The 24,065-nt window shown below is 40.7% G+C and overlaps 1 protein-coding gene across 6 annotated transcripts in view; it reads right to left on the bottom strand.

Moving 5' to 3' along the window:
• LOC125896872 (uncharacterized) overlaps positions 1-24,065 on the bottom strand; it is a 79,082-nt gene that overhangs the window by 3,640 nt on the left and 51,377 nt on the right. For 3 of the 6 annotated variants that reach the window (XM_049589804.1, XM_049589803.1, XM_049589801.1), the window contains exon 7: positions 17,881-18,572. In XM_049589804.1, the coding sequence (XP_049445761.1) occupies positions 18,498-18,572 (75 nt within the window). In that variant the 3' untranslated portion in view covers positions 17,881-18,497. Of the gene's footprint in view, positions 1-3,677; positions 3,707-7,710; positions 7,798-7,962; positions 8,119-8,277; positions 8,542-8,683; positions 8,996-9,138; positions 9,216-17,880; positions 18,573-22,750; positions 23,057-23,199; positions 23,325-24,065 lie in introns of those variants that run through there. The other 3 variants (XM_049589796.1, XM_049589795.1, XM_049589794.1) reach the window with 3 other exon arrangements.

The raw sequence follows: 24,065 nt of genomic DNA on the forward strand, positions 1-24,065 counted from the left end.
AAATTGGTGTGAAAGCTGGTTCAGGGCATATTCGTCCATTTATGAATAAATATGGAGTGGAAACGCTCATGTATGTGCACCAAGTTCCTATGTTGACATCCCGTCGCTAGGCTACATCTTCTTCTTCTTATTTTTCTTCTTCTTCTACTGTTTAATGGCGGTTGGCAAACAGCGAATTGGCCCATTACCGCCATCAACTGGTGGAGTGTGGATCAAAATGACTATTACTATTTGCGTTGGGTCCCGCCGGGTCCCAATGCAGCCCTCTATGTCAGAGTACAATGGCCCCCCTGGCCCCCCCGGTTCCGCGGTCTATGGTTACACAGATGACACACAGTTGTACATCGCCGTGTCTCCTGATGACACAGGGCCAATTGATACCCTTTTAAACTGTATTTTAGATATCAAGTCATGGATGGCAGTGAATTTCCCACAGCTCAACCAGGACAAAACAGAGGTCTTAGTTATTGCAGGGCAAATCTCATCCACACTTGGTACCTTGGTGTTGAGGAGCTGCTTCAGATAACTGTGCCAGGGATATGGGCGAGGCTTCCCCCAAGTCTTCAAACTCTGCCTCATCCCCAGTGGGTGTGTTGGTCAGAGTCAAGACCTGCTTTCCCCCCCGAATCGTCTAATGGTTTTGCTAGAACTTCCTTGAGACGAACAACCCAGAGTCCTTCTCTGTAGCTCCCCTGAAAGCAACACGTGGAAGGACTATCACATTTCCTGGAGAAATCATTTCCTAATACGAGTTGTTAGTAATGGTGAACCCTCCATTTACCTGTATGGTAACAGCCGCTGCTGCTGTCTTGTGTTTCTTGGTGAATAATCAGCAGCTGGTAGAAAACTTGACTCTGGACTATTGAAATAAGGAAGAGAAGAAGGAGATATAATATATGATGTGTGTGTTTTCACAGTAGTAGGGCCCAAAACTGCTGCCATGGGTTGGGCTCAGGGCTAACCTTTGTAACATTATATTAAGTATGTCATTTGATGGCATCAAACTATGATTCTTGTCCAAAACCTCCCCTACATACTTGGTATTGGCACTAAATCACTGGGTGCCATGAGATCCAATACAAACATTGTATGAGGATACGTTGTGTGCATCCACCATGAATCTGAGTTATTGCATTTCTCTGCATTCTTCTTGTCATTATAGATACATGTATTTAATGTGGACAAATGCTAGAGCCCAGTGCAAACAGAGGTGTTAGACCCAATGTATCTGCACATGCATACATAAATACACTCAAATTTACAAATGCACACATAATGTATAAACACATGGTCTGCAAAAACACATATATACACACACACACACACACACATGCAGCTACTATCTGAGCCTGGTTAGTTTGCAGAAGTGTCACTGACCTGCAGGTTGAGAGGAAGTGTTGGGACTGATTCTGACATCATCATCTCATTTTTAACATACTATGGAAACACTACCAGTGGCTAACACTTGTGTAGGTGTGACATTACTCAGTTCAGCTCATCAGAAACACATCAGTTGCAAGTTGAAGCTAATTTGGATGACGCTGAGGTCATCGTAGTGGTAAGACTGTTGTCTGTCTCTTCCTCATCGCTCTACTTTTGCAACACATGGTCAGTCAATCTGTGGCATCTCACCAAAAGGCTCTCACTCTGTAGGAACTGTGAATTTTATTCATATAATTAATCATCATAATTGTGATTTTAAGGATATAGCTTCCAAACAGTAACATGGGATGAACACCACACAGGTAACCACTGTCACACAGAGGTCACCTCATCAGCTATGGAGTCATATTACAGCTACAGTAAGAGCTCATGTACATCCAACATGAACACTTCTGTACACAACCTGAGTTATTGCACTTCTCTGTGTTTTCTTGTCATTTTGGATGTTTGTATATGTTATGTAGACAAATGTTAGAGCCCAGTGCAAACAAACAGAGGTGTTCAACCTGACTGAGAGAAAGTTTACTTTAAGTTTTCAGTGAGGAATGAGGAAATGGAGAGAGAGCTACAAAGCACACTATAAAACTGAATATTAACACTTTTGATATTTGCAATTTACATTATCATCAGTCATAACAAAGACAAGATTGTTACAAATTCCATTAAGGCTCAAAGCTCATCAAACACACACACTGTAGTCTGATATGTTTAAATGAAAGACAACCAAAATCACTTCCTCTGTACACTGAGTGATAAAAGTGATGCAAATCTGCTGCAGCTTCAAAAACAACCAGTAAATCTTAAACTCACAGATAGATGTTGCAACAGGAGCCAATTTAGATTCAAGAACACATTCAGCTTTATTGTTCCTGCACAGAGTAAAAGTACTGAGAACATGTAATGCAGTCATCTAACCAGAAGTGCAGTAGTATATAAAGCAGTGGGGGTTTCTGTGAATACACTAAGTTATATACAGTATGAACATGTGCAGCAGTTACAGTAGGCAGAGCAGGTATAAGTATAATATACACAGTGCAGGTGTTCAGTTCATGAAATGCTGATAGAAAGACATTATATACAGAATAAACAGTTGGAGGTATGACATGAGTACTGTGTATAGACTATAAATACAGTATGGACATAAGTATAAACATATATGGGAAAGTTAAAGCATTAATTAAAGATGTTCAATTAGAAAATAAACAAGTATATTAAGATATCTGTCATGTTAGATGAAGTTAAGGTTCTGGACTCACAGGGGGCTTCTTAATGTGAGATCAGATCAAGACTTGAGTATCTTTGTCCAAGTCAAACTAAAATATAAACAGCTTGGCACAGAAAACACATTCAGTCATCAGAAATCTTAAAATGATCTTATGATTCTATTGTTATCTACTTATGTAAAATATGATGAGATGATATTTAACAGCAGTGGACTCTGTGGTGAGTTGATGTTGTTGATCAGTGGAGTCACACAGAGGCAGAGGGTCTCTGACGTTTTCATAGTTCACCGCACTTCATCTTCATCTTCCTCAATGTGCTCCTGTGAAAATGGAGCAAATCAGTGTTGAAACACAGAGCAGCTCCAGAGGAACAGCTGGGGTTGAGTTACAATCCCACTTGTCTGATTTTTAGACTTCCACTGCTTCACATTTAGCACGAGGAAATCCAGAATAATCCTAAATTTAAAGAGTCACTCCCTGATGTGCTTATAGTGTCTAAAAGCAAACTCCCCACATTTTCCTGATGTTGTGACGCCCCTCCCACTGTCTTGAAGTCTCTCCTGGCCGACCTCAGTAGTCAGTTGGTTGACAGTGGAGGGACGTCAGCTGACTGACCTCACCTGGGCCTCTTGTCTCTCCTGTCTCTCTCTTCCTACAGCTGACATCCACCCTGCATTATGTCCTCTTGGTTTACACCTCCACCACCTCCACATTAACCACACATGCACTGCTTTTATTGTTCATCTACACTCAACTGTTCATTTGTGACAGCCGCCATTTATCACAAACTGACTCAGGGAATGTGACCAGGAGGGAGTCAGCTCAAGATTTACTTTAAAGTGTAATTTACTGAATTAAGATGAACACACATTGATCATAGTTTAATCAGCTGACGACCCTCCACTGTCAACCAACTGACTGCTGAGGTTGGGACATTTCAAACTGAACACAGTTCACAGTTGATTCAGCAGAACCTGAACACGCATTTGATTATTCAGTTTTAAAACTCACCATGTTTTCATCCATCTGTGTTTTGTTCCCTGAAAAGACAAAAAAAAGAGTCGACTTTAGCTTCAACAGTGAAAATTCAGGTTCATCAAAACTTGTTGTTCATTCACCTCATGACTGACTGTTGACCTCACACGCCTCCACGAAACTCCACCTCCACCTGCATCAGTAGTGGCACTGAGTACTGTTCCCCTGCCAGGTCTCATTTGTCCCCATTTGTCACTCTCACCAGAAACATTCCCGACAGAGACCATCATCAGATACAGAGCACCCGCTCACACAGCAAACCTCGTGACAATAACATCCTGCACCCCACTTCTATACATCGCACAGGTGACAGCGCACATCGGCAGGAACATTAACTTGGCTGCTGAACGTGCGCTCTCTTTAAATAAAACTTTTATTATAAATGACCTGATTTTAGAGAATAATATTGACAGTATTCTTTTAACAGAAACATGGCTTGGCACTGACGCACCAGTTGTTCTCACGAGGCCTGCCCAACAAATTTTAACTTTTTCTAACCAAAAGCACACTGCGCTCAAATGAAGTTTCTTTTAACAGTTACACATCATTTGGGCATCATGCCTTTGTTTTTAGCAGTCCTCCTATTCTTTGTATCACAGTTTACAGACCACCCCACCATTCTACCTCTTTTATCAGTGAATTCTCAGAGTTATTATCAATCATACACACCACGTACAATAGAATTTTAATAACTGGTGATTTTAATTTACATGCTGATAACATCTCTGACACACTGTCCAGAGAATTTGTAAACCTTTTAACCTGCATGGATAACAGACGTCACAGCCAACTCACAACAGAGGACACACAGTGGACCTGGTCATAACCTATGGCCTGTCCACTGGTGTGTCCTCTGTTGTTGACCTGGCTGTGTCTGACCACTGCTGTGTGTATTTTAACATCACCAGTTTTAGCCATCAGGAGGCCCCGGTGCAAGGACACTTGGTCGAGTTTTCTCCCAGGTAAACCCAACAACCTGCCTTTTAGATCTGATTCCCACATCACTTTTAAAGACATTTTATGGATTCTTTGAGGAACAGATTTTAAATATAAAATTACTCTCTTCAGACGGGTGTCTTCCCTGCTGCCTTCAACATGGCAGTGGTGAAGCCCCTTCTGATGAAGAGTAATTTAGATCTCAACATCTTTAATAATTACCGACCTGTATCCAACTTACCGTTTTTAAGTAAGATTTTAGAATAACTGGTTTTTAATCAAGTAAATGATTTTTTAAAAGGAAACAATATTTTGGAGAAATATCAATCTGGTTTTAGGATGAACCACAGTACAGAGACAGCCCTTTTAAAGATTTTAAATGATATCAAGTTTAATGCAGATTCACAAAAACTCACAGTCTTGGTACTACTGGATCTAAGCGCCGCCTTTGATACAGTAGATCACCACATTTTATTAAACAGACTCAGAAACCCGGTGGGCCTCTCTGGTACTGTTTTTAACTGGTTCAGCTCTTATCTCACAGATTGTTGTTTCTTTGTAAGTATGGATACATGTTCCTCCAGAATGCATGAAATTAGATGTGGGGTGCCCCAAGGGTCAATTTTAGGTCCACTTCTTTTTAATCTATATATGCTTCCCCTTGGGGACGTCATCAGGAGGCACGGCATCAGCTTCCACAGTTACGCACATGGACCGCGGAACGCATCTGAACAAGGGGGGGGGGCCATAATTTCAAGTCACGCGGAGGGGGTGGGGGGGCATATGCATTGAAACAGACAATATTACTGACGTTGCGTAGCACTTTTTTTATTCCGATGCCACACAGTCACATCTACAGTATACGCATGAACACGAACACATGCTTGCTCAGATTAACCCCTCTGATCCCACTCTAACATTCACACACAACAGGCCAAGCCTATTTATACATAAAGGCACAGATGAGGCCACAGTGGAAGCTGGAGTAATTTGATCATTTTGTTTTTTCTGTTTACTTGAAGAAAATCAGATATCGACTTCTGTCTCTTCATTTTCCCAGATGCAGCCAGCGCAGGTGCCTGCCGTTAGCTCGCGACGCTCATGCATGACGTATTGATAAACAATGCACTTGATAGGCACACTAATATCAAATCAATATGCAGCAGTCAGTGGGAGTTTTTTTTATCGGCAGCAGTTGGTGAGAGTGAGTGAAGGTGTGTGGTGACTTGGCTCGTAAAAACACAGATAGGCTTTTATTCATATAAAATAGTTTGTCAGAGTAGAGCCCTGCGCGACTGTTTTCTTCAACCTGCTCCTGCCGCTCCGCTGAATTTCTGACCAACCAACCGCAACGTGTCTTACGCCTGCTCCGTGTATCCCACTGCCATCCGCCTCCTGCAAAACTCTGAGAATTTATGCCCGCACAATAATAGAGATGCATTGATTTTGTGTCTTCTCCCATCCCGCAGGAGAAAACGCCATATTTATAGGCTATTAATAAAGAGATTCATGGGGTTGTTTGTTTTGTTCCTGGCCTGCATGTCTTTTGACGCACTGGTGGAATCGCCTGCCTATTTCGTTGTTTTCATTTAGTTTTTAATGAAATAAAGGCTGTTTCATATTCTATTCTCCTCCTCTGTATTTATTTATTTTTCTACCTTTATATAATCACGCAGTGATTGAGGTTAAGGCAGGCCCGGCGCCAGGATGAAGTTACTGAGGGAGCCATTAAAAATTACGAGGGGGCAAATCTTTATTATGCAACATAGGTTCACACAGTGAGTTATAAAGAGCGTGCAGACGTGCGTAATAGTCGCGCGTAATGACAGCTCGTCTCCGGTGAAACACAATAAACTGCACGTCTTCTTTCATGTTTGTCTCATGACAGATGGAGCTGACAGACAGACAGACAGACAGACAGACAGGTGGAGCAAGCGGCAAATTGGTGTGAAAGCTGGTTCAGGGCATATTCGTCCATGTATGAATAAATATGGAGTGGAAACGCTCATGTATGTGCACCAAGTTCCTATGTTGACATCCCGTCGCTAGGCTACATCTTCTTCTTATTATTTTTCTTCTTCTTCTACTGTTTAATGGCGGTTGGCAAACAGCGAATTGGCCCATTACCGCCATCAACTGGTGGAGTGTGGATCAAAATGACTATTACTATTTGCGTTGGGTCCCGCTGGGTCCCAATGCAGCCCTCTATGTCAGAGTACAAAAGTTACCCGGGTAATGGCCCCCCTGGCCCCCCCGGTTCCGCGGTCTATGGTTACACAGATGACACACAGTTGTACATCGCCGTGTCTCCTGATGACACAGGGCCAATTGATACCCTTTTAAACTGTATTTTAGATATCAAGTCATGGATGGCAGTGAATTTCCCACAGCTCAACCAGGACAAAACAGAGGTCTTAGTTATTGGTCCTGAAGGCCAGAGAGAGAAACTTTTACCAAAACTACAAGATTTTAAACCTTCACAATGTGTAAAGAACCTGGGAGTCATTTTTGACTCTGAGCTTAGTTTTATTCCACACATAAAAAATGTAATAAAGATAGGTTTTTATCATCTTAAGAATATAGCCAGGGTCCACCCGTTTCTCTCTCAGGCTGACACGGAGGTGCTGATATATGCTTTTATTTCTTGTTGTTTAGATTACTGCAATGCCCCGCTCTCTGGTCTTCCCAAAAAGACCATCTCTAACCTGCAGTTACTTCAAAACTCAGCCGCACGAGTGCTGACGAGGACCAGAGGGTAGGCGCACATTACACGAGTTTTAAAATTGCTGCATTGGCTCCCCGTGTGTTTCAGGATCGATTTTAAGGTTCTTTTATTAGTTTTTAAATTAACGGTCTTGGGCCATCTTATTTATCTGACCTGCTTTTATCAGATCAACCCTCGTGGATCCTGAGGCACCGGCCTTTTAATTGTAAATTGTAATATTGTAATATTTTTGTTGTATGTTTTAATTCTGTGAAGCACTTTGTGTTACATTTTTAATTTATGAAAAGTGCTATACAAATAAAGTTTGACTGATTGATTGATTAAAGGTTCATGTGTGAATGTTCTCACCTTTAGTTCTTGTCCATATGTTGACTGTGACAACACTTATTATGAGCGCTGCTAAACCCACAGACACAACAATGAACCTCCACCAGCCTGGAAAGAGAAGATAGGAGTGTTACATTAGTTGAGTTTTGTTTGTTTTTTAAATTATGACCCTTTTGTTAGTGTGTTCTTGTGCTGTCTTAACATCTCTCATATCTGAATGAACAAAGTTTCTATTAAAACTCTTTCTTTCTGTGTGTAGTTTTGTTCAGTCACCTTGTGTTATTTGATTATTGTTGTTTTCAGATGCTCTGTTGTTTGTCACTTCTGATGTGCTCATTGTCACTGATGTCCATTTATTTCCTGTTGTCAATGGTGATTCAGTTGTTGTTGTTGTTGTAGATATTGTAGCTCCTGTTGTTGCATCATGACCTTAATGAATACAATAGCAAATAGAAAAAATGTCTGCATAAAACAAATGACAAAGAATGATGAAATATTAAAACCTCAGATTGAAACATTTTGTGTGATTATTCACATCAGTTTGAAATGATTTTAAACAGCTCATCATGTTCTCACCTGGTTTCTCACCTGAGGACTGAGGAGGGCTGAAGGTGAACTGATGAACTTCTTTAGTGTGACCATCTGTCACTTCACATTTCAAGAACTCAGAATACTTCAACTTCTGATTATAGTCAGATGTTGTAAATGTCACAGAGGCTACACATGTACTCTGTGATGTCTCCAAGTCATTCTGATCACCCTCATACAACCACTTCACTGTGTGTGGACACTGTTCATATGTCCACACAGAGCAGTACAAGATGACCCAATCACTGTTCTTATGTTCAGTCACTGGTGAAGATGGAGATATTGTGAGAGAAAGACAACAAGAGTAAAATGAACTTCATCACTGTAATCATAATTATTGTAATGTTTCAGTATATTGTTCTAACAAGACAGTTTGAGCTGAAAACATTATGATGGAAATACTCACTGTCAACAACAGACAGATCAACCTGAGAGTGTGAAACTTGTCGTCCTGATCTGAACTGTCTGCAGCTGTAACGTCCAACATCCTCACGTGTGACCTTCTTTATAACCAGAGAACAGTTTGCTGTAACACTCAGTCTGTCTGATTTAGCTTCAGCTTCTCTGTCAATCTTCCCATGTTCAAACAGAGTCACTGTGTTTCTTCGATAACTAAATAACCACACAGTACTGTCACAGTTATCCTGATCATGTGTCACATTTTCACAAGACAAAGTGACTTCATCTCCAACTAAGGAATATTTCTCAGTTGCTGCTGCTGAAAAAGAGAGAGATGAAGAAAGAGTTCACTAAACTCACCACGTTACAAACAAAACTTGGAAGAATACTTAATAAAGTACTATTAATAATATCAATACAGTTTTGTAATGTCTCTTCAGTTAATGTGTGTTATATCCTTACCTGTAAACTTAAACAGCAGCATCAGAAATAAAGACATTATAATCCATCTGAATTCAGCCATCATGTTTCTCTCTTGGTCTCACACTCTCAACTGTCAAAGTCTCTAACCTGCTGCTTCTTAAAATGAACACAGCATGTGCTTCCTGTCATGATTAACTTCCTCACAGAGAACACATATAACATGATGTTTTACTGGTCTGAGACCTGTTGGTATATTTGCAGGTGTTTTCCTGAGAACTGAAGGAGAAGTGATTTGGTGAGAATGTGGTTAACACCAGCAGCAGAGCTCTGGTGGTTTTACCCTCTGATGATGACCTCATAGACATCAGACACACAAACTGACTGTTGAGTGTCTGATTGAACTGTCTTTAATCAGCTGAAGGTGGAGCACCAACTCCAAACAATCCCAGAACATTTATATGTTATGTAGACAAATGTTAGACGATTAAGATTTGCATTTCTATTTAGTCACAGTATGTGGTCATGTACATCCAAAACTTATGACAGCAGCATTGTCAGGTCCCTTTGGGTTCATTTATATCTGTATTTAGACACATTTGAGTGCTCATGTTAGCACATGAAGGAATCAAGAAACACAGTGTTGGAATTAGTGCTAAACATTTCTTTGTTTGCAGGTTATATTGTTATCAGATATAAAAAAGGTTGACTGTTACTAACTCTATTAAGGCTGAAAACCCACTCAAACACATTCACATCACATTCTCTGATGAGTTGATGCTGATATGAAGTTGTTGATCAGTGGAGTCTGACAGAGACAAAAGGGTCTCCAACGTTTTCATAGTTCACCACACCTTCATCATCAGTTACCTGTGAAACACAATACAAACACTCTGACACACTTAAACTGACAGCTTTCACATCACTGACTACAGAAGCTCAGTGATGGCACATCAGAAGAAAACTGATCAGTATCAGGTAATAACATGAAAAGTTTGTTGTTATAACAAGATGTTTTTCATGTTTGACAGGATATTTTCATGTTATTACATCATCAAACACTCCACGTAATAACAAGAAACTTTTATTGTTATAACAATAAACTATTTATCTTGTTATAACATAAAACGCTTCATATTATAACATGATAATTTAACATTTTGTTCAAATGAGAAACTTGATCTGAGTGGGTGATGAGCAAACGCATCCACAAATATCCATAATATCCCCAAAATATATGTAGCCTAACTGTGCTGTGTGTTGATGAATCTATGGTGCTGTCTGTGGTGCTGAAATAGCATCTCTGTCTCTGTACAACCATGAACTGATCTCAGTGACATGTTCAGTCTGTCTATCAGTCTCCTCCCACTCTGTTTCACTTCCATGGACAGCGTGGTCCTAACATACAACTACACAGATACAAAAGCCTCAAATTATTCTGGCACAGTGATTACATTAACATGAACAGTCTCCACCAGCATCTTAACATCATCTACACTGACTGACAGTCCCTGATTATTCATAGACATTTTTCATTTTACACATCAGTTCACACAAAAGGTATAAAGAGCAAAAGTCAGCATAAGGAGGCAAATTGGTGGATGGGTCAAACAATCACACAACATTTCATCAGCAGACAGGTGTTTGTGACCCGTGAAAAACCAGGTGAACTTTGAGTTATTTTAAGGTACATCATCACATTACGTTAAGTACACGACACCCAACCGTTTTTCTTTTTTAAACCTAACCTACATTAGAGCTCTGATTTTCTACCTGAGCCTGATTGGGCTTGATCTTACCCACCAGGTTGATGCCAGGCCGGGCTGAGCTGGGCTGTAATTTCTTTTTATTGCCCCCGAGATGAATCGAGTCGGTGTCCTGGGAAAGAAAATGCAAAAAAAGAGAGAGAGGAGCTGCAAGGGGACTTGGTTGGCAGTGTTTCTTTCTGCCTCCCCAGCAGTGGAGAGATGTGTGGAACATGCAGAGAAGAGCAGTGAGCATCATCTGTGTGCCACATCGCCATGAACTGCTGCACGCACTAGATGCACAGAGTTGCGCAGCCTGCTCTGCTGAACCTGTCGTGTACGAGAGGACGGACTCTTGAAATGAGGACAAGAAGAAGGAGAAGTGGTGCGAGGAAACACATCAGCCCTTAGCTTGTAATTAATGTTGTTATGATATAAATATAATACAGTATATAGTGTATTTCTTTCACTGTAGTAATTCAGGTTTTTAATTGGACGGGGGCCCAAAACTGCTGCCATGGGTCGGGCTCAGGCCTTAGACAGAAACTGTGCAGGTTCATGTAGGTTGGGCCTGAATTTATAGATACATGTATTTAATGTGGACACATGTTAGAGCCCAGTGCAGACACAGGTGTTAGACCCAACAGAGGGAAGGTGTACTGTGAGAGGTGAGGAAGGAAAAAGTGGTGAGCTGAGCAGAGGCAAGCTTGTTGTCTGTGTTGTGTGTGTGTGTTGGAGAGAAAGAGAGAGAACAGACACATTGTAAAACTGTATATGGCATATGCAAAATTAAAGAAATGTCTCAAAACATAAAATTCATGTAGGGAGGTGTTTTTATGTTTTCTTGGCATGATTTTCTGTCTGTTTTAGATGTGAATCTTTAAGTTCATTAGGACGAGGAAGGCAATAGAGGAAAGTGCCAGCACCTGTGTTCAGTCAGAGAGCTCATGCCCTCGTTAGCTGTGACTGCTCGTTAGTATTTGGTTACTCACCTGTGCAGGGAGACAGCCCCAATATGTCTTAATATGTCTTATCATACTTTAACCTACAGTAAGTGCAGCATCAAAGATTCAGTTTAGTAACGTATCTGCACATGCATACACAAATACACTCAAATTTACAAATGCACACATAATGTATAAACACATGGTCTGCAAAAACACATATATGCACACACACACATGCAGCTACTATCTGAGCCTGGTTAGTTTGCAGAAGTGTCACTGACCTGCAGGTTGAGAGGAAGTGTTGCAGGACTGATTCTGACATCATCATCTCATTTTTAACATACTGACTATGGAAACACTACCAGTGGCTAACACTTGTGTAGGTGTGACATTACTCAGTTCAGTTCATCAGAAACACATCAGTTGCAAGTTGAAGCTAATTTGGATGACGCTGAGGTCATCGTAGTGGTAAGACTGTTGTCTGTCTCTTCCTCATCGCTCTACTTTTGCAACACATTGTCAATCGATCTGTGGCATCTCACCAAAAGGCTCTCACTCTGTAGGAACTGTGAATTTTATTCATATAATTAATCATCATAATTGTGATTTTAAGGATATAGCTTCCAAACAGTAACATGGGATGAACACCACACAGGTAACCAGTGCAATGAGGCAAGAATGAGGGGATATGTGTTCACATTTTGTGCTCCACTGTTCAGCTAAACAGTGTGGACAGAGGTGTCTGAGTGTGTTTGACATCAATACTTCAGCTGTGGTTTGGAGGTATTTAAGGCTATATGCTCACTGTGTCTCTGTGAACAGGTTTGAGGAAGTGGGAATGTGGCTGCAGGGACAGAGAGGCAGAATGTGACACTGCAGAGACGACTAGTTGGATGTTTAAGTTGTGTGAAATGTACCTGTGGTTTGGAGGTTTTTCATATGCTCACTGTGTCTCTGTGAACATGAACAAGGAAGTGGGAATGTGTAGAATACTTGAAACAGTGAAGTAGAAAGAAGCCACAGTGACCCCAGCAGTCAGGGGCTGATGTCTTCATGTCTCTGTCTTTACCCACATACAGCCACTTCACTGTGTGTCTACACACTCCATATGTCCACACAGAGCAGTTTAAGGTCACCTCATCAGCTATGGAGTCATATTACAGCTACAGTAAGAGCTCATGTACATCCAACATGAACACTTCTGTACACAACCTGAGTTATTGCACTTCTCTGTGTTTTCTTGTCATTTTGGATGTTTATATATGTTATGTAGACAAATGTTAGAGCCCAGTGCAAACAAACAGAGGTGTTCAACCTGACTGAGAGAAAGTTTACTATGAGAGCAGAGAGAACAAAAAGTGGACAGCTGAGCAGAGGCATGTTTGTAGTGTGGTCTGTGTGTTGGAAATGAAGACAGAGCTACAAAGCACACTGTAAAACTCAATATAAGTTTTGAATATAATTTGTCATGTACCTTTATTTAATTGACCCTATCATTAGCCATAACAAAGACCAGGGGCCGTATTCACAGACATTCTCAGAATACTCGGACAGAGCTCCTAAAAACCTTTTAGTAAGGAGTCCTGGCTTGGGAGTGATTTAGGAATGTTCTCAGGGCAACTCTGAGCAAGGAAGGGACAGAAAATGTTATCATAGTGAGAAGGTGTGGTGTAGGTATGATGCATGATTGGTTGTCAGAGACACACCCTTCTGTGAGCCTGCAAGGTGTGGACACCCAGTGGAAATGAAATGAACTGCTGACTGTGAAAGTGTTGTCATTGTTAGTGTGATCACTCTGCTGATGGAAGGTTGAAGCAGATCTAAGTCATCACTTACATTTTGATTGTAGGACTTGATTTGATAATGATTTGATACTCTGTCCACCACTGACTGCTAGCTTGCATTGTTTTCTAAAGGCCTCAACCACTCATATTAATATGATGTCATGTAACTGGACTCATTTCTCTGATGAGTTGATGCTGATATGAAGTTGAAATGTAACATTTTGTTCAATACGAAACTTGATCTGAACGGAGGATGAGCAAATGCATCCACAAATATCCATAATATCCCCAAAATACAGTACAGGCCAAAAGTTTGGACACACCTTCTCATTCAATGCGTTTTCTTTATTTTCATGACTATTTACATTGTAGATTCTCACTGAAGGCATCAAAACTATGAATGAACACATGTGGAGTTATGTACTTAACAAAAAAAGGTGAAATAACTGAAAACATGTTTTATATTCTAGTTTCTTCAAAATAGCCACCCTTTGCTCTGATTACTGCTTTGCACACTCTTGGCATTCTCTCCATGAGCTTCAAGAGGTAGTCACCTGAAATGGTTTCCACTTCACAGGTGTGCCTTATCAGGGTTAATTAGTGGAATTTCTTGCTTTATCAATGGGGTTGGGACCATCAGTTGTGTTGTGCAGAAGTCAGGTTAATACACAGCCGACAGCCCTATTGGACAACTGTTAAAATTCATATTATGGCAAGAACCAATCAGCTAACTAAAGAAAAACGAGTGGCCATCATTACTTTAAGAAATGAAGGTCAGTCAGTCCGGAAAATTGCAAAAACTTTAAATGTGTCCCCAAGTGGAGTCGCAAAAACCATCAAGCGCTACAACGAAACTGGCACACATGAGGACCGACCCAGGAAAGGAAGACCAAGAGTCACCTCTGCTTCTGAGGATAAGTTCATCCGAGTCACCAGCCTCAGAAATCGTAAGTTAACAGCAGCTCAGATCAGAGACCAGATGAATGCCACGCAGAGTTCTAGCAGCAGACCCATCTCTAGAACAACTGTTAAGAGGAGACTGCGCGAATCAGGCCTTCATGGTCAAATAGCTGCTAGGAAACCACTGCTAAGGAGAGGCAACAAGCAGAAGAGATTTGTTTGGGCCAAGAAACACAAGGAATGGACATTAGACCAGTGGAAATCTGTTCTTTGGTCTGATGAGTCCAAATTTGAGATCTTTGGTTCCAACCGCCATGTCTTTGTGAGACGCAGAAAAGGTGAACGGATGGATTCCACATGCCTGGTTCCCACTGTGAAGCATGGAGGAGGTGTGATGGTGTGGGGGTGTTTTGCTGGTGACACTGTTGGGGATTTATTCAAAATTGAAGGCACACTGAACCAGCGTGGCTACCACAGCATCCTGCAGTGACATGCCATTGCGTTTAGTTGGACGATCATTTATTTTTCAACAGGACAATGACCCCAAACACACCTCCAGGCTGTGTAAGGGCTATTTGACCAAGAAGGAGAGTGATGGAGTGCTGCGGCAGATGACCTGGCCTCCACAGTCACCGGACCTGAACCCAATGGAGATGGTTTGGGGTGAGCTGGACCGCAGAGTGAAGGCAAAGGGGCCAACAAGTGCTAAACACCTCTGGGAACTCCTTCAAGACTGTTGGAAAACCATTTCAGGTGACTACCTCTTGAAGCTCATGGAGAGAATGCCAAGAGTGTGCAAAGCAGTAATCAGAGCAAAGGGTGGCTATTTTGAAGAAACTAGAATATAAAACATGTTTTCAGTTATTTCACCTTTTTTTTGTTAAGTACATAACTCCACATGTGTTCATTCATAGTTTTGATGCCTTCAGTGAGAATCTACAATGTAAATAGTCATGAAAATAAAGAAAACGCATTGAATGAGAAGGTGTGTCCAAACTTTTGGCCTGTACTGTATATGTAGCCTAACTGTGCTGTGTGTTGATGAATCTATGGCGCTGTCTGTGGTGCTGAAGAGGCAGAGCAGAGAGACTGTGATGTCTTTATGTCCTTGTTGTCTTTAACCACATCTTGACCCTGAAACAGCCACTTCACTGTGTGTGTACATCGTTCATATGTCCTCACACAGCAGGTTAATGTCACCTCATCAGTGTCGTTATCTTCAGTCACTGGTGAAGATGGAGATGTTGTGAGAGAATGTGAGAAAGACTTAAAATATTTGTGTTATTTACAGATGTTATATGTATCCTTACCTGTAAACTGAAGCACCAGGATGAAAAATAAATACGTTTTAATCCATCTGAATTCAGCCATCGTGCTGCTTCTGTGTATCTCTGCTGTTCTAACTGTCCAAGTCTCTAAACCAGTGCTACTTATAGAACCTGTGGTTAAGATGGACTCACTTCCTCATAGTCTGTTTTTTTTCAGTAGGTGGAGCATGTCAACTTTTCATCTGTGTAAATTCCTCCTGAGGAAAGAAAAGTGCTTCAAGGAAACACATAAGCCCTTAGCTTGTGATATATGTTTTAATATGAAGAATATATATTTCTTTCACAGTAGTAATTTGGGTGTTTAATGGGATTGGGGCCCAAAACTGCTGCCATGGGTTGAGCTCAGGCCTTGGACAGAAACTGTGCAGGTTCATGTTGGTCTGGGCCTGATTTTTTGGGTCCAATTAGATCTGTAACCTACGTAACGTTACATTAAGTATGTAATTTGATGGTGTCCAACCATGATTCTTGTCCTAAATCTAACCTACATAACTTTACGTTCCTGAACCTTCCCTACGTACTTGGTATTGGCACTCAATCACTGGGCGCCAATTTGTGAGATACAATACGAACATTGTATGAGGATACGTTGTGTGCATCCACCATGAATCTGAGTTATTGCATTTCTCTGCATTCTTCTTGTCATTATAGATACATGTATTTAATGTGGACAAATGTTAGAGCCCAGTGCAAACAGAGGTGTTAGACCCAATGTATCTGCACATGCATACATAAATACACTCAAATTTACAAATGCACACATAATGTATAAGCACATGGTCTGCAAAAACACATATGTGCACACACACACATGCAGCTACTATCTGAGCCTGGTTAGTTTGCAGAAGTGTCACTGACCTGCAGGTTGAGAGGAAGTGTTGCAGGACTGATTCTGACATCATCATCTCATTTTTAACATACTGACTATGGAAACACTACCAGTGGCTAACACTTGTGTAGGTGTGACATTACTCTGTTCAGCTCATCAGAAACACATCAGTTGCAAGTTGAAGCTAATTTGGATGACGCTGAGGTCATCGTAGTGGTAAGACTGTTGTCTGTCTCTTCCTCATCGCTCTACTTTTGCAACACATTGTCAATCGATCTGTGGCATCTCACCAAAAGGCTCCCACTCTGTAGGAACTGTGAATTTTATTCATATAATTAATCATCATAATTGTGATTTCAAGGATATAGCTTCCAAACAGTAACATGGGATGAACACCACACAGGTAACCAGTGCAATGAGGCAAGAATGAGGGAATGTGTGTTCATAAAATACACATTTTGTGCTCCACTGTTCAGCTAAACAGTGTGGACAGAGGTGTCTGAGTGTGTTTGACATCAATACTTCAGCTGTGGTTTGGAGGTATTTAAGGCTATATGCTCACTGTGTCTCTGTGAACAGGTTTGAGGAAGTGGTAATGTGGCTGCAGGGACAGAGAGGCAGAATGTGACACTGCAGAGACGACTAGTTGGATGTTTAAGTTGTGTGAAATGTATCTGTGGTTTGGAGGTTTTTCATATGCTCACTGTGTCTCTGTGAACATGAACAAGGAAGTGGGAATGTGTAGAATACTTGAAACAGTGAAGTAGAAAGAAGCCACAGTGACCCCAGCAGTCAGGGGCTGATGTCTTCATGTCTCTGTCTTTACCCACATACAGCCACTTCACTGTGTGTCTACACACTCCATATGTCCACACAGAGCAGTTTAAGGTCACCTCATCAGCTATGGAGTCATATTACAGCTACAGGAAGAGGTCAGTGAGGAATGAGGAAATGGAGAGAGAGCTACAAAGCACACTATAAAACTGAATATTAACACTTTTGATATTTGCAATTTACATTATCATCAGTCATAACAAAGACAAGATTGTTACAAATTCCATTAAGGCTCAAAGCTCATCAAACACACACACTGTAGTCTGATATGTTTAAATGAAAGACAACCAAAATCACTTCCTCTGTACACTGAGTGATAAAAGTGATGCAAATCTGCTGCAGCTTCAAAAACAACCAGTAAATCTTAAACTCACAGATAGATGTTGCAACAGGAGCCAATTTAGATTCAAGAACACATTCAGCTTTATTGTTCCTGCACAGAGTAAAAGTACTGAGAACATGTAATGCAGTCATCTAACCAGAAGTGCAGTAGTATATAAAGCAGTGGGGGTTTCTGTGAATACACTAAGTTATATACAGTATGAACATGTGCAGCAGTTACAGTAGGCAGAGCAGGTGTAAGTATAATATACACAGTGCAGGTGTTCAGTTCATGAAATGCTGATAGAAAGACATTATATACAGAATAAACAGTTGGAGGTATGACATGAGTACTGTGTATAGACTATAAATACAGTATGGACATAAGTATAAACATATATGGGAAAGTTAAAGCATTAATTAAAGATGTTCAATTAGAAAATAAACAAGTATATTAAGATATCTGTCATGTTAGATGAAGTTAAGGTTCTGGACTCACAGGGGGCTTCTTAATGTGAGATCAGATCAAGACTTGAGTATCTTTGTCCAAGTCAAACTAAAATATAAACAGCTTGGCACAGAAAACACATTCAGTCATCAGAAATCTTAAAATGATCTTATGATTCTATTGTTATCTACTTATGTAAAATATGATGAGATGATATTTAACAGCAGTGGACTCTGTGGTGAGTTGATGTTGTTGATCAGTGGAGTCACACAGAGGCAGAGGGGTCTCTGACGTTTTCATAGTTCACCGTACCTTCATCTTCATCTTCCTCAATGTGCTCCTGTGAAAATGGAGCAAATCAGTGTTGAAACACAGAGCAGCTCCAGAGGAACAGCTGGGGTTTAGTTACAATCCCACTTGTCTGATTTTTAGACTTCCACTGCTTCACATTTAGCACGAGGAAATCCAGAATAATCCTAAATTTAAAGAGTCACCCCTGATGTGCTTATAGTGTCTAAAACAAACTCCCCACATTTTCCTGATGTTGTGACGCCTCCCACTGTCTTGAAGTCTCTCCTGGCCGACCTCAGTAGTCAGTTGGTTGACAGTGGAGGACGTCAGCTGACTGACCTCACCTGGGCCTCTCTTGTCTCTCCTGTCTCTCTCTTCCTACAGCTGACATCCACCCTGCATTATGTCCTCTTGGTTTACACCTCCACCACCTCCACATTAACCACACATGCACTGCTTTTATTGTTCATCTACACTCAACTGTTCATTTGTGACAGCCGCCATTTATCACAAACTGACTCAGGGAATGTGACCAGGAGGGAGTCAGCTCAAGATTTACTTTAAAGTGTAATTTACTGAATTAAGATGAACACACACTGATCATAGTTTAATCAGCTGACGACCCTCCACTGTCAACCAACTGACTGCTGAGGTTGGGACATTTCAAACTGAACACAGTTCACAGTTGATTCAGCAGAACCTGAACACACATTTGATTATTCAGTTTTAAAACTCACCATGTTTTCATCCGTCTGTGTTTTGTTCCCTGAAAAGACAAAAGAGTCGACTTTAGCTTCAACAGTGAAAATTCAGGTTCATCAAAACTTGTTGTTGATAAAAGTTTCATGTGTGAATGTTCTCACCTTTAGTTCTTGTCCTTATGTTGACTGTGACATTGTAAAGATTCATTAATAGTGAGCTAATTATCAGCAAGTTCTTGTGTGTGTGTGTGTGTGTGTGTGTGTGTGTGTGAGTGTGAGAGCAGGGCCGGACTGGGACAAAAATTCAGGCCAGGAGTCATACATCCACCCAGGCCACCCAATCCACACATTACGTGCTCGCACACGTGCACATGCACACGGACACACATATGGGCTAAGTAATCACCAAAGCTCATTATTCCAGACTGACAGTCACACAACAACTCTATTAAACACAACTTTAACAGCAACCCTACTCATAGTCCTCCAGTCCAGTGCTTTTCTCTTCCCTACCCTCACCAAATGTGCCCATCAATAAACCAGGGCTCCTATATGAATGGATATTATACTGAACTAAACAACATGATTGTATTATTTTGTCAGCAAATCATTTTGATGTCAGCTTATCATAATCAATATGGCAACACCCATATTCAATGCAACAGTAAAACATGTAAAAATATAAGTCAGCAGCAACTTCAACTTATCTGATCTTATTTCAGTAACATTAGATAGATACTGAAAACTTTTGAACTTAGACAGATAAGAGCCTATCTTTAAGAGGGGTCCCCAAACTGTTTCAGCCTGCGCTGCAACCCACCTGTGGAGGTATTTTTGACCCAGGAAGACCTACCAAATATGTTGTGCAGCAAAATAAGCAATGTAGCAATGTTCTCACTACCATGTAAAAACAAAGGTGAAATAATTAAAATGTTTCTATGTATTGGTCAGTAGTCATCAATATAGTATTCCCTGTTTCAGTCTTCAAAGATACTGCAATGATCAAATGAAAGACAAAGGCAGGTCAAAATCACACAGATTTTAGTGAGATTTTAATTTAAACAATAAAACAATCACATGATTCTGTTTCAATTTGTGTTTCAAAGTTACAGCTGTAACCTACATGCACATTATAATATAGAAAATAAAGTGCTGTGACTTTTATTTAAAATAAAATAAACACAGCTTTAGCTAAACATAGCCCAAATAGTATCAAGTATCAAGTATGCATGCATGTATCTTTTTCTCCATAAAAAGTGTTAAGTGTGGCGCCTGGACCTCTGCTGTTATCCACTCATGGGTTGGGACCCAAAAAATCACTGCCTTAGAAGGTCAGCAGGTTGTGCATTTCAGCTATGTAACCCTACATGCAAATGAAAATACAGAAAATAGTGTTGTGACTGTTCTCACTTTGTGAAATAAAATAAACTTAACTTAAAGGCCCAGTGTGTAATAATCAATGTAGTTTGTGGCACATAGCACAACAACCCCAGAGAAAAATTTAACCTAATATTTATGAATGTGTTACGATGAGAATATAATCGTTTAACTATTAAAATTGTTTTGCTTTTAACTACTTAGAATAAGCCTTGGCTTTTATTCATACATTCATATACCTGACTGCTTGCTCCCCAATTTTACACAATGAACCTTTAACCAAACATAGCCTTAAAGATAGCCAGCCAGCCACACATGCGCACACACGCACGCACACACACACACACACACACACACACACACACACACACACACACACACACCATATGATGGAGTTGTGAACAAAAAACTTCAGACATCACCACACATATTTAACCAAAACAAGCATATAAACACAACAGCTAACCAAACCAGCATACAGCACAACCAGATGAGCACACTGACAAACTGTTAAGTCAAAAAGTTCATTTGACCAGTGTTTACTGTAATGGAAGTAAGTTCATTTGTCTTCAATCATACTTAAAGTGCATAGAAAACAAGTCACTCCTCTCTGCTGGCACAGTGATAATAATAAAAAAAAAAGGTTTTCATTTCAAGGGGCCCCCAGACCCAGTTTGACATCATGCAGCATTCAATTATAGGCCTGACTCTGTACAAAATGGAACCAAATGGACCCTTACAGGTTAATCTCGCTCTTATAGCTTATCATCAATCAGTTATCTGTCCTCGGGTCGGTCCCCATCCTCCCCGGACCTCATGTTGAGAATAACCAGTTTTCTTACTTTTCTATGTTAACTTAGTTGTTGCAGCATCATCACGCTGCTGCTGGGGGGGGGGGACACACACACACATATCTGTAAGTTTATGACATTTGGCCACCTCTTCCTCAATGGCCCCTTTTTTTTTTTATCTCTCTCCCGTTCAGCTCCACCTTTCCTCTTTTTGCGGTCCATTGTAACGGCACTGCTGAGCTGCAGAGCTCCTGCTGCACAGTCTGCACACACAGGCACACGTACACACCCTCTGCTCTCTGCTCCACCTGAGTCTCCACAACCAAGCTGCTTTGCGCGCTGATTTGGGGGCGGGCGGAAAGCGAAACAAACTAATCACGTCTTGAATCTACAAAAAAAAAAAAACCTTTTTGACCAATCGTTGTGACAAATGCTGACAAGCACCGATCATTTCTGACAGCGGGCAGGCTCTCTGCCAGCCGGCACGGCCACCTGCGCTGCAGAGCGCGCCTTAAAAAAAAAAAAAGGCCAGAGCAGACCACTTGCGGGCCAGGCCACTGGGGAACTCCCCGGTTCTTCCGTTGGCCAGTCCGGGCCTGTGTGTGTGTGTGTGTGTGTGTGTGTGTGTGTGTGTGTGTGTGTATCTCTTTTAATTAACAAAGTGTTTGTCGAACCTGTCAGTTTGGTTCTATTTTGTTCAGTCACCTTGATTTATTTGATTATAGTTGTTTTCAGATGTTGTGTTGTTTGTACCTTCTGATGTGCTCCTTTTCACTGACATCCATTTATTTCCTGTTGTCGATGCTGATTCAGTTGCTGCATCATGACCTTAATGAACACAATAACAAAATGCAAGAACTGTACACTTTATCAAAAACTTCTGCATAAAACAAATGACAAAGAATGATGAAATATTAAAAGCTCAGATTGAAACATTTTGTGTGATTATTCACATCAGTTTGAAATGATTTTAAACAGCTCATCATGTTCTCACCTGGTTTCTCACCTGTCACTTCACATTTCAATAACTCAGAATACTTCAACTTCTGATTATAGTCAGATGTTGTAAATGTCACAGAGGCTGAACATGTACTCTGTGATGTCTCCAAGTCATTCTGATTACCCTCATACAACCACTTCACTGTGTATGGACACTGTCCATATGTCCACACAGAGCAGTTCAACATCACTTTATCACTGTTCTTATCTTCAGTCACTGGTGAAGATGGAGATATTGTGAGAGAAAGACAACAAGAGTAAAATGAACTTCATCACTGTAATCATAATTATTGTAATGTTTCTGTATATTGTTCTAACAAGACAGTTTGAGCTGAAAACATTATGATGGAAATACTCACTGTCAACAACAGACAGATGAACCTGAGAGTCTGAAACTTGTCGTCCTGATCTGAACTGTCTGCAGCTGTAACATCCAACATCCTCACGTGTGACCTTCTTTATAACCAGAGAACAGTTTGCTGTAACACTCAGTCTGTCTGATTTAGCTTCTCTGTAAATCTTCCCATATTCAAACAGAGTCACTGTGTTTCCTCCATCACTAAATAACCATGTAGCACTGTCACAGTTATCCTGATCATGTGTCACATTTTCACAAGACAAAGTGACTTCATCTCCAACTAAGGAATATTTCTCAGTTGCTGCTGCTGAAAAAGAGAGAGATGAAGAAAGAGTTCACTAAACTCACCACGTTACAAACAAAACTTGGAAGAATACTTAATAAAGTACAATTAATAATATCAATACAGTTTTGTAATGTCTCTTCAGTTAATGTGTGTTATATCCTTACCTGTAAACTTAAACAGCAGCATCAGAAATAAAGACATTATAATCCATCTGAATTCAGCCATCATGTTTCTCTCTTGGTCTCACGCTCTCAACTGTCAAAGTCTCTAACCTGCTGCTTCTTAAAATGGACACAACATCTACTTCCTGTGATGATTAACTTCCTCACAGAGAACACATATAACATGATGTTTTACTGGTCTGAGACCTGTTGGTATATTTGCAGGTGTTTTCCTGAGAACTGAAGGAGAAGTGATTTGGTGAGAATGTGGTTAACAACAGCAGCAGAGCTCTGGTGGTTTTACCCTCTGATGATGACCTCATAGACATCAGAAACACAAACTGACTGTTGAGTGTCTGATTGAACTGTCTTTAATCGGCTGAAGGTGGAGCACCAACTCCAAACAATCCCAGAACATTTATATGGTATTTAGACAAATGTTAGACGATTAAGATTTGTATTTCTTTTTAGTCACAGTATGTGGTCATGTACATCCAAAACTTATGACAGCAGCATTGTCAGGTCCCTTTGGGTTCATTTATATGTTGGGATACACTGGACCACAAATGATTTGTCTTTTGTTAAAATCTAAACTGGACATGTGAAGGCTTCTTATCTGGGTCTTGCCATCTGAAATTGTGGCCAAACCGCATGTTCTTTGTTCACCAAACAAAGAACATGCGGAACAGTGCTCACCTCCACAGGATGCCTTTTTCTCACACCTAAGTGAGAGACCAGTCTTCAAACCTACATATTTTGGATGTTTGTGTATGTTATGTAGACAAATGTTAGAGCCCAGTGCAAACAAACAGAGGTGTTCAACCTGACTGAGAGAAAGTTTACTATGAGAGCAGAGAGAGCAAAAAGTG

Source organism: Epinephelus fuscoguttatus, linkage group LG11 (genome assembly GCF_011397635.1).
Source record: "Epinephelus fuscoguttatus linkage group LG11, E.fuscoguttatus.final_Chr_v1".
Taxonomy (NCBI): domain Eukaryota; kingdom Metazoa; phylum Chordata; class Actinopteri; order Perciformes; family Serranidae; genus Epinephelus; species Epinephelus fuscoguttatus.